Source organism: Salarias fasciatus, chromosome 14 (genome assembly GCF_902148845.1).
Source record: "Salarias fasciatus chromosome 14, fSalaFa1.1, whole genome shotgun sequence".
NCBI classification, from domain to species: domain Eukaryota; kingdom Metazoa; phylum Chordata; class Actinopteri; order Blenniiformes; family Blenniidae; genus Salarias; species Salarias fasciatus.
In genome coordinates this window covers 37657498-37668161 of record NC_043758.1, presented here as the reverse complement: position 1 = coordinate 37668161, position 10664 = coordinate 37657498, and the positions used below count along the sequence as shown (strand labels likewise).

The 10664-nt window shown below is 44.0% G+C and overlaps 1 protein-coding gene across 1 annotated transcript; it reads left to right on the top strand.

Moving 5' to 3' along the window:
* The first annotated feature begins 637 nt into the window (after positions 1-637).
* LOC115400076 (odorant receptor 131-2-like) lies at positions 638-1561 on the top strand. Its single transcript, XM_030107727.1, has one exon. It carries the CDS (start codon positions 638-640, stop codon positions 1559-1561), a length of 924 nt encoding a protein of 307 aa, XP_029963587.1.
* Positions 1562-10664: the final 9103 nt, after the last annotated feature.

The following is a 10664-nucleotide window of genomic DNA, read 5'->3' as shown; positions in this document are numbered from 1 at the left end:
ACCACATGGGACGCAGTCTACTCGAAATCCTTTTTCAAATCATTTGTTAAAAACCTTGGCATTATGTTTGACAGCAAGCTTAGATTTGACAAACAGGTCTGCTCTGTTGTCAGGACAAGGTTTTACTGGAAACTGGAAAAATGTCTGTTGAATAACATCAAACAGGTCAAAATTCATACTCAGCTCTGCTTCTCATCTCAATAATGCAAGGTTCTTTCAAATGTGGCAAAATGCAATTTCAAAATTTTTTTTCCAAAGTTGCTAAAACTGGTGAAAAAAGTCAAACTTTTCTCATCAGTCAGGAACTTTCACAGCACACCGTATATGAAAGTTTGGACAAACAGCAGTCACTATACGTAGTCATGACAGCACTGTTGTTGACGACAGCGTCCTGATGACAGGATGTTGTTCCTACTTGGTCCAACATGCATGTTTAAAGTGTGAGTGGAGAGGGAGGGCAGCAGAAAGAGTTTGTCTCTGCTGTGACTCTTGGTGACTGATCAGTGCAGGGAGGGTTTGTTTTGGTGAATGAGTTTCACTCATCTAATCTGCAGCTGCTTTCTCTCCTCTGTATTCACTGTCTTGATGATTTCTGGATGTTGGTTTTGTCTCCACAGCCTCATAACATTAGACATTTATGGCCAATAACAGCTCATCTCCAGATGGTAGTACATCAAGACGGAGGACTGATGAGCGGGTGATTCTAGTTCAGGTTCTGGTGGTTGTTTTCCTTTCCATCAACATCATGCTGATTGTGACCTTTTTCATGAAGGATGTTTTCTACACAACCATGCGCTACATCTTATTTGCACATGCATTGATGTCTGATTGTGTCACTTTATTCACCACTAATCTGTTGCTGATTTTTAGTTTCATTGGCAATCCTGTTCACATCTTTTCATGTCTTGTCATGTTCATTTTGACATCTGTTTGTAATCATCTCACGCCTCTCACTCTCACAGCAATGACACTGGAGCGATATGTGGCCATCTGCATGCCGCTGCGTCACGCGGAGCTGTGCTCCACCCGCAGCACCCTGCAGGTCTTCCTCATCATTTACGGCCTCGGTGTCATTCCCTGCATTCTGATTATGCTGGTTTTCTTTGTGTCTGTTTCTTCCAACTTCAACAAGTACATTCGATTCTGTGCGGCAGAGATTTTCATTGTGCATGAATGGCAGGGTCACATGAGGTCAGCGGTGAACCAGTTTTACTTCCTGGTCATGTTTGTAATAATAGCTTTCTCTTATATTCATATCACAAAAGTGGCCAAAGCAGCATCAGGAGAGAACAGAACGTCGTCCAGGAAAGGTCTCAGGACTGTTCTTCTTCATGGTTTCCAGCTGCTGCTGTGTCTCATCCAGCTGTTCTGTCCAATGGTAGAAGCTGCTGTCCTTCAAACAAATATTAAGTTATATACCAATTTCAGATACTTTAACTACATAATGTTCATCCTTGCTCCTAGGTGTCTGAGTCCTCTCATTTATGGTGTGAGGGATGACAAGTTTTTCCTTGCTCTCAAATATTACATTCTCTGTGGCCTCTTAAAGAACAAATTGTGATTTCTAGTATTGGAAAATTTTAAATGTTTATACAGCCACCCAATATTTTTTGACAAATAATCGCCCCGGGCATGTCAAGCCGTAGTATTGATGGAAAGATGTTGAAGCCTATGAATTAAAAAAAAAAAAGAAAAAAAAAAAAGAAATTGTGACAGTGCTTGTGAACTGTCTGGTTGGTGTATATGTATTTATGTATTTGTGTAATAAACTTAAACCTACACCCTCCTCCATGTCCCATTATTGTAGTACTATTCTAAAACCAAAAGACTGCTGGGCCTTGTTAACCTGCTGAACAACTTACAACGTATGATGGGATCCTGAAATTAGGATGGAGGTGAAAGGTGATCATCGATCAATATCAAAATCAACAAATGACAGATTTGTCTGTCAATGTGCAATATTTCCATAGACAGCTTATTTAAAAAACAATAAATTTCACAGAAGCACAGAATATTTTTTCAAATGTATAACCTATACAAACTGAAGGGAGACATAAAGACACTTGATGGACTAAACGTAATGATCACAGCAGTAGGCCAGGATCCTGAAAAATACGACAGTGGAACAGACATGAGTTAAATCTTAAAATATATTAATGGCAGAATATGACTGATTGGTATTTCCACACTAAGTACTTGACTATATAACCTTTAAAAAGTAAAAGGGCACAGGCAGAGAACGGTGAGAAAGAATGAGACTTGATGGACTGACTCAGATGATCACGGCACTGGGATCTTCACTCACTCAGAAAGCATAACAGGCTTCCAAAAGGGAGTGACAGACACAGTGAGAGGTTAAGATTGTAAGCACTATGCACATTTCCTCATTCTCCTATTTCAAAGTCAAAGTCAGTTTATTTGTCAAATATGCCATACATAAACACATACAGCACAAATGATATTACAGTCCTCTCGGACCCACGGTGCAACAAAACAAATAAATAAAATAATTTACTAATAACACAGTAAAACACAGAAAAGTTCAGGCCTGAGGTCAGTGGCGGGGGGCAGAGACAGGGAGTGGGGGCAGAGCAGGGAGGGAGTTTAGCTTCCTGACTGCCTGGTGGAAAAAGCTGTCCTTGAGTCTGCTGGTTCTGGCCCGGAGGCTCCGCAGTCTCCTAGCTGACGGCAGCAGGCTGAAGAGGCTGTCGGCAGGGTGAGTGGGGTCACCTGCGATCCTGGTGGCTGTGCGGGTGAGGCGGGTGTGGTAAATAGAGGAGAGGGAGGGGAGAGAGACACCAATGATCTTCTCGGCTGCTCTCACAATGCGCTGCAGGGTCTTGCAGCAGGACACGGTGCAGGCGCTATACCACACCGTGATGCAGCTGGTCAGGATGCTCTCTACAGTGCCTCTGTAGAAGGTGGTCATGATGGGGGTCGGGGCTCTCGCTCTTCTCAGTCTGCGGAGGAAGTAGAGCCGCCGTTGAGCTGTTTTAGCCAGTGATGTGGTGTTGATGTTCCAGGAAAGATCCTCAGAGATGTGCACACCCAGAAACTTGGTGCTGCTCACTCTCTCCACAGCAGCACCGTTGATGGTTAGTGGAGCATGCTGGGAATGCTCTCTCCTGAAGTCCACAACAATCTCCTTCATCTTCTCCACGTTCAGGTGGAGATTGTTGTCCTGACACCACGTGGCCAGGTGGCTCACCTCACTCCGGTAGGTTGTCTCATCGTCATTGTTGATGAGACCCACCACGGTCGTGTCATCAGCAAACTTGATGAAGAGGTTTGAGCTGGATGAGGGTGTGCAGTCATGGGTCAGCAGAGTGAAGAGGAGGGGGCTCAGCACACATCCCTGGGGGGCCCCCGTGTTCAAAATGATGGTGCCGGAGGTGTTGCTGCCAACCCGAACTGCCTGTGGTCTCCCTGTCAGAAAGTCCAGCAACCAGTTGCACAAGGTGGTGCTGAGTCCCAGCCGGTCCAGCTTGTAGATGAGCTGCTGGGGGATGATTGTGTTGAATGCTGAGCTGAAGTCAATGAACAGCATTCTGACGTATGAGTTCTTGGTCTCCAGGTGGGTCAGGGCTGAGTGGAGAGCAGTGGCGATGGCGTCATCGGTCGAGCGGTTGGACCGATAAGCAAACTGGTAGGGATCCAGGGTGGATGGGAGGGCAGACTTGATGTGCTGCATGACGAGCCGCTCAAAGCACTTCATAAGGATGGGGGTGAGTGCGACCGGGCGATAGTCATTGTAGTGCAAGGGAGACGGCTTCTTAGGAACCGGGATGATGGTGGTGGCTTTGAGGCATGTGGGGACAACAGCCTGGCTCAACGAGATGTTAAAGATGTCAGTGAAAACATCAGTGAGCTCCTCAGCACAGTCTCTCAGGATATGACCAGGAATATTGTCAGGACCTGGGGCTTTCCGTACATTGGTCCCTTTGAGGAATCTCCTCACGCTGTCCGGGGACAGTATCAGCACCTGGTCGTCAGGAGGAGGTGGGGCTTTCTGTGCTGGGGTGTTGTTGTCGGCCTCAAAGCGAGCAAAGAAGTCCTTCAGTTGATTCAGCAGAGAGGTGGAGTTGTCACAGGTCTGTGGAGCGGGCTTATAATCCGTGATGGTCTGGATCCCTCGCCACAGGTTCCTGGTGTCTCTGCTGTCAGTGAAACGATCTGCGATCCTCCTGGAGTACTGTCTCTTGGCCACTCTGATACCTCGTAACAGGTTAGCCCTGGCTGTCCTTAGGCCTGCTTCATCCCCAGCTCTGAAGGCAGCATTCCGAGCCCTCAGGAGTCTGTGGGCTTCCCCTGTCAGCCATGGTTTCTGGTTGGCGTGAGTGGAGATGGTTCTGGAGACCGTGACGTCGTCCATGCATTTCCTCATGTAAGCAGTGACGGTCTCTGTGTACTCCTGGAGGTCTATGGTGTCATTGAAGGTGGCCGCCTGTCTGAACACACTCCAGTCAGTGGTGGAGAAGCAGTCCTGGAGTGCCGCTGACGACCCCTCTGGCCACACACGGATTGTCTTCTTCGCTGGTCTGGTGATTTTAACCAGTGGCCTGTATGCTGGCAGGAGCATAACAGTAGTGTGGTCTGAAGCCCCGAGGTGGGGGAGGGGGGTGGCTTTGTAGGCACCACTGTGTGTAGTGAAAACATTGTCCAGGAAATTAGCACCTCTTGTGGGAAAGTTAATATGTCCATGGAGTTGTGGAAACACGCTCTTTGGGTTAGCGTGGTTGAAATCCCCAGCAAGGATGAGGAAGGCGTCAGGATGGGCTGTCTGCTGCTCACTGATGTGCTGATAGTTCATTCAGTGCCCCACTCCTGTTGTTGGTGGAGCCAGGGGGGATGTATATTGCTGCCAGTAAAACAGCTGTAATTTCTCTTGGCAGGAAGAATGGGCGGCACTTGATGATCATAAACTCCACCAGTGGTGAGCAGTATTTACAGACTACAACGGCGTCACGGCACCAGGCGTCACTGATGTAAACACAGAGTCCCCCGCCACGAGTCTTCCCCCCCTCGACGAGCGCTCTGTCAGCCCGGTAGCATGTTAGCCGCTCTAGCTGGATAGCACAGTCCGGGACGCTGTCATTGAGCCATGTTTCCACGAAGACAAGGACACAGCACTCACTCACAGTCTTTACAGATGTCTGAAGAAGGCGGATGTAATCCAGTTTGTTATCCAGCGAGCGCACGTTAGCCAGGATGATGGTGGGGATAGCCGGATGATGAGGGCTAGCAGCTAGCCTAGCTCGGATACCTCCGCGCTTACCCCTCTTCTGCTTCCTCCTGTTCCGCTTGTGGCGCCTCCACTGTGGGCTCACCGCAGGGGCGGGGGTCGGGGTTGAGCGGGACTCCGGAGCAGACCGTAGGAGCGGAGCTTTTCCACGTCCGCTGAAATCTCTGGCGTGAATGTATTTCTGAATATGATTCTGCGGATGTCGAGCAGAAGCTTGCGGGAGTAAGTTCTCCTTGGGACGCACAAAAAACACGGAAACACCGTTTGGTCGGGACAGAGAGGAGCCGCTGCGTGTGCACGCGCCGCCATTCACCAAATGGGCAAGAAAAGAAATTGCTACAGGAGAAGATATGAGGTATTTCCCATCTCGTGCCTTATGTATTAAGACCTATTAAGATACAGCAATTCTGATTAATTGCATTTTGCAATGGTAATAAAGTTTGATCTAATCACATCTGACACATGATAAGGATTATTTTGATCTTTGATCTTATTTTATTTTGACCTCATTCAACTACAAAAGCACTTTATAAAAAAAACTACAGGCAATTGATGTCCATAAAAGTTTGCTGATAAGATCAAAACACTACTTATCTTGAATAAAAGATATTTCTGTGTAAAAGACACAAATGTGAAAGCATGTACTTTAAACCATCCAACACTTGTATTAATAAGCAGCATCACATCTTCTGGTGAACCCTAATTTGAATAACTTTAGTTGATTTCTGCATTTGTGGAGGCTTTATGATCAGTCCTGATCTAATCAATTCATTTTCTGTGGAGATTTTTGATCTGCTGAGCTTTAGCTGTTCCCGAGTTCACAAGAAAACAAAAAAAAGGAAGACTCCCTAAGTGAGTAGGTGTGTAACGAACAGGCTGTTCCTATACGGGAAACATGACACTGCATTTTACGCTGAGCACTTTCTTCCCACTCACAAAGCACATTAAAATGCTCACGGCACTTTTAAAGAAAGCTAATTCGCACATAAAAATGGATTTTCTCGATCGTCATTTTCAAATTATTTATTTATTGAAAACTGTTTGCCTGTGTGTAACCCCTGTCACCTGACAGCCCATGAATGCACCACACCACGTCATCCCACCTTTGGCACTGATTGGCCCAGGCCACTAGAGGGCACTAAACAAATATGGCCGAGTGGAGCCCACTTCCGGTTTCTCCGGCTGTGACTGTGGGTCCAGTCAGGGTGTGTCAACTGCAGTGATGGAAGGGGACCTGCAAGACAAACATAATAGGTCAAATTAGGGAATGAGCAATGGATGAGCCTGTTTTTAATTGACATTTCTTTCAGGTGTTGTTGTGCATGTAGTGAATGTAAGAAGGTGTTGGGTGTAAGAGTGTGGTGAAGTGTCTGGTTTTCACTCACCTTCTGCTCTTCTGTCCAGGAGTGGTATCCAGCCAAAAGATCCCGCGGGGCACCGGACGCCACAAAAGAAGATTCCAGGCTGGACTGAGAGTAGGACGGATGGGGGGGATGGTTTCACATATTTTAGATATGGTTTAGGACAGCGGTCGGCGATTGGCAGCCTGCCAGTTGCATACCGTGACCTGGCCCTTCAGATTTAGAAAATCTGAGGTAGCTGCTTCACAGAGACAGTAACATCGGCCATTAACCTCTCATTATCCAGCTGCTCCTGAACCGCCTTCATTAGGGCCAGTACACACTGCAGGAATTTTTCAAACTTCCCGGAATTCAGAGACCACACACTAGAAGACAACAAAAGACAGATTGCAGATTCTTCATTAGAGAAACGCCTCCTCACTCTTCCAAATCTCACGTAGTCAAACTCGACTTTGTACGGTTTCCGTTCATTCCTGTTTGCATTCATCTCCACTTTTAATGATAAGTGGAGAGCTCATTCTATCCCTCAGTTCATTTATTCACATCGGCATCGCTCCTTCAGCGAGTCAGTCACAATCCAGCTCTTTTCAGATCAGAGGTCCTGACAAACATATGTAAATACGCACAGTGGGCACTTCTATATTTCCGTTTCTAGGGAAAAGCAATCATTCACAACATTGACATGGTCCTAAATTGTAATTGTAATTCGCAAAACAGAATTATATTTATTTATTATAATGTACTTTCAATCAATCAATCAATCAATTTTATTTTTGTATAGCCCAGTATCACAACAACAGTTGACTTTCCACATTTCACGCACATTATTGTCTTAAAAGACAGTTTGTTTAACAAGTTGGTGACTGAAGACAGCACCCACAGTAACTCCAGGCTGCTATTGTCTGGTATTTCATAATTCAGCTTATTAATGTTTAATTTTTTATTTTTTGACTCAACAGCAGGGGTCAGCAACCTTTTTGTCATGGATTGCCAGTGTAAAATTTTCTCATCAATGTGTGTGCCATTATCAACTAAAATGCAAGTTAACACAAAACACAAAAAGATTTTCAACATCTTCATCTTCAACATCTGCTGTTATCAGCACGTATTTACACAGAATTTCGCTGTCACTAGTTAACATGGAAACAGTTAATCCATAACACTGGCGTTCCCTCGTATTCTGCTACGGAGCTCTTTGAACAACTTGCTGTTGCGCGATTTGCTTCCATCTCACCTTTTCAGAGTTTTTATTAAAAAAGTGTTTTTCAACCATCGTCGTGTTCTTCTGCTTGATTTTGACTGTCCTGCTTCCTGTTTACTGCGTACGTCACACATCACTACATACGAGGGAACGCATGCGCGGAACAAATAATTAAAATAAGTTTTTTTCCGATCCGCTGTCAGTCAGCATTTATATGAGGCACGAAGCGGATTATCAATCGGTGTACACAACCTCGTATAATCGGCTCCGAAATACAGTCTGCTCCAAGTGAAACAGATCCACTCGGGCGTTTACATGACACTTTTACAATCCACTCTGCCCTATAAGCCATTATATGGGGCGCATGTAAATGTGCCTAGTGTTAATGCCAGGGGTCCCACCCGTGGCATGTGTGCCAAGGGTTGCCGACCCCTGCTCTACAGAGTCAAGCAGTAGACAATGAAGTTTTTAGCAACAGTCTGTGACAAATACAAGTTACGTTTTTAAACCACAAAATTTCTGAAATTATTCTTTTAACATTCAAGATTGGACCGTTGTTTGGATTGAAATGAAAAACATTATCTTCTATGGGAGCGCCCAGTCACCCTATGAAGGAAGATAATTTCAGCCGCTTGTATTCAGGATCTTGTCCTTTAGGTCATGACCCAAAAGTTATGACCATAGGTGAGGGTAGGAGAGAAGACTGACCGGTAAATCTAGAGCTTCGCCTTTCAGCTCACCTCCTTCTTCACCACAGTGGACCGATACGACCACATCACAGCTGCATCTGCACTGATCCACCTGTTAATCACACGCTCCATTCTTCCTCCATTTATGAACCAAACCCAAAAATACTTAAACTCCTACACTTGGAGCCAGGTCTGTCCACTGACCTGGAGAAGGCAGAGCACCTTCTTCCAGTCGAGGACTATGGCCTCACATTTAGAGGCGCTGATCCTCATCCTTGTCGCATCCTCGATGGCGTTGTCCAAAAGGACGACATCATCTGCAAAAAGCAAAGATGAAATCCTGTGGTTCCCAAACCAAACGCGCTCTGGCCCTGGTCCCTGAACCAGACCCCCTCCGGCTCCTGGCTGCACCTACAAATTCTAAAAATTATGAACAGAACCGGTGACAAAGGGCAGCTCTGCTGGAGTCCAACGTGCACCGTTCTTTTCCAATACAGAGAACTGATTTAGTGATAAAACATTTCAGTTTATGTGGTGTAATGACTGCCACTAATCCAATAGAAGGCGCTTGAGTGCCTCTGTGGGTCATCCGAGAGCAGCCGTTGCATCAGAATAAAATGGCGCTGGTCTCATGAAGATGTGTTTTCCTTATCTGCTCTTCATTGATCCACAGGTATGTTAAAACTATCAAAAACTCTGTTAAACATTCACCTGTATCTATAAATGCGGACATTGTTAATGAAGTGTATTGTTGTTGTCTGGTTTTTTTTTTTATGATAAAGCTGTATCATCATGTAATGAATGGTTCCAGGTGATAGTCCGCTCCATGTCACAACGTATTGTATCACACAATGTGACCATTACTGACACTTCTGATTTAATGAAACATTTATTTATTTATTTTTTGTGGTTTGTGTCTATAAAACAGTTTATTGTGTACATGATGCACTGTAAGTTAGATTGTTCTGTTTACCAGAGTTCATGTATAACTTTGACATCAGTTTATATGTGATGGAGTGTTGTAATGTATTTTGCGTGATGTATTATAAAAAGCCAGATCTATTTTTGTTATTTTGGAGATTCATTGAATTCATTAACTGAGAAAGATGTGAATGTGTCAAGAATACAATGGCACTGGTCTCATGAAGATGTGTTTTCCTTATCTGCTCTTCATTGATCCCAGAGGCATCACTATTAGGGGGGCTTAGCCTCCAGGAGATGCACACGATGTGAGCGAATGTTGTGGGCGAGCATAAACGCTCACAAACAGCAAACAAAAACTGAGAAGTTGCTTTTCCACTGTACACATTTAACAGAGATACAATAGTATGTAAAAGTTTTAAGCATCCTTTAGATTTTTCATACAATATAACCAGGGGTCATCAACCTTTTTGACCCTGAGAGCTGCTTGAGGGTCAACGAGTGCTGCGAAGGGCCACTTGTTACAATGGTTTTTTTAAGAGCTGTGTAGTGTCCCTATGACCAAAATAAAAATAAATGTATGTGTAACCCGGATCTCACGTAACTGTGGGATGGGGCCTGAGTTCAGTATGAACCAGTAAAATTTGTTAAACCAAATAAGGGACACAACAACTGAACTTTTAAGACAATAATCCTCCAAACAGGGTTTATTTTGTATCAATGAAATAAAATAATGAAATTCTAAATGAAAATGCATTTTAACAAAATATAAAATACACACAGAGACAAAAATTTAATATCAGTCCTTATTCTGAATTATCTTTCAAACCCTTTTTCCTTATGAATTAACCCTTTTTTGATGAAAACCTCTTTTAGTACCTTTTTAGATATTACTTACAAAAAATCCCATAAATATATGTATATATATATATATATATATATATATATATATATATATATATATATATATATATATATATATATATGTACATACATATATATATATATGTGTGTGTATATCACAACAGCAAAACCAACATAAATCACATTTGTGGGCCCACACACACACTCCTCAAACATTCACTTGCAAATATCCATGTTGCAGGCCTGATTCGAAGCTGGGGAGCGGTGAGGCCAGAAACTGTGGGGCCGCTTCACTCAAAATTGAGCAACAGAAAATAAATTGTGCACTTTTAGAAAATAAATTGTGCACTTTTAGAAAATAAATTGTGCACTTTTAGAAATTCTGA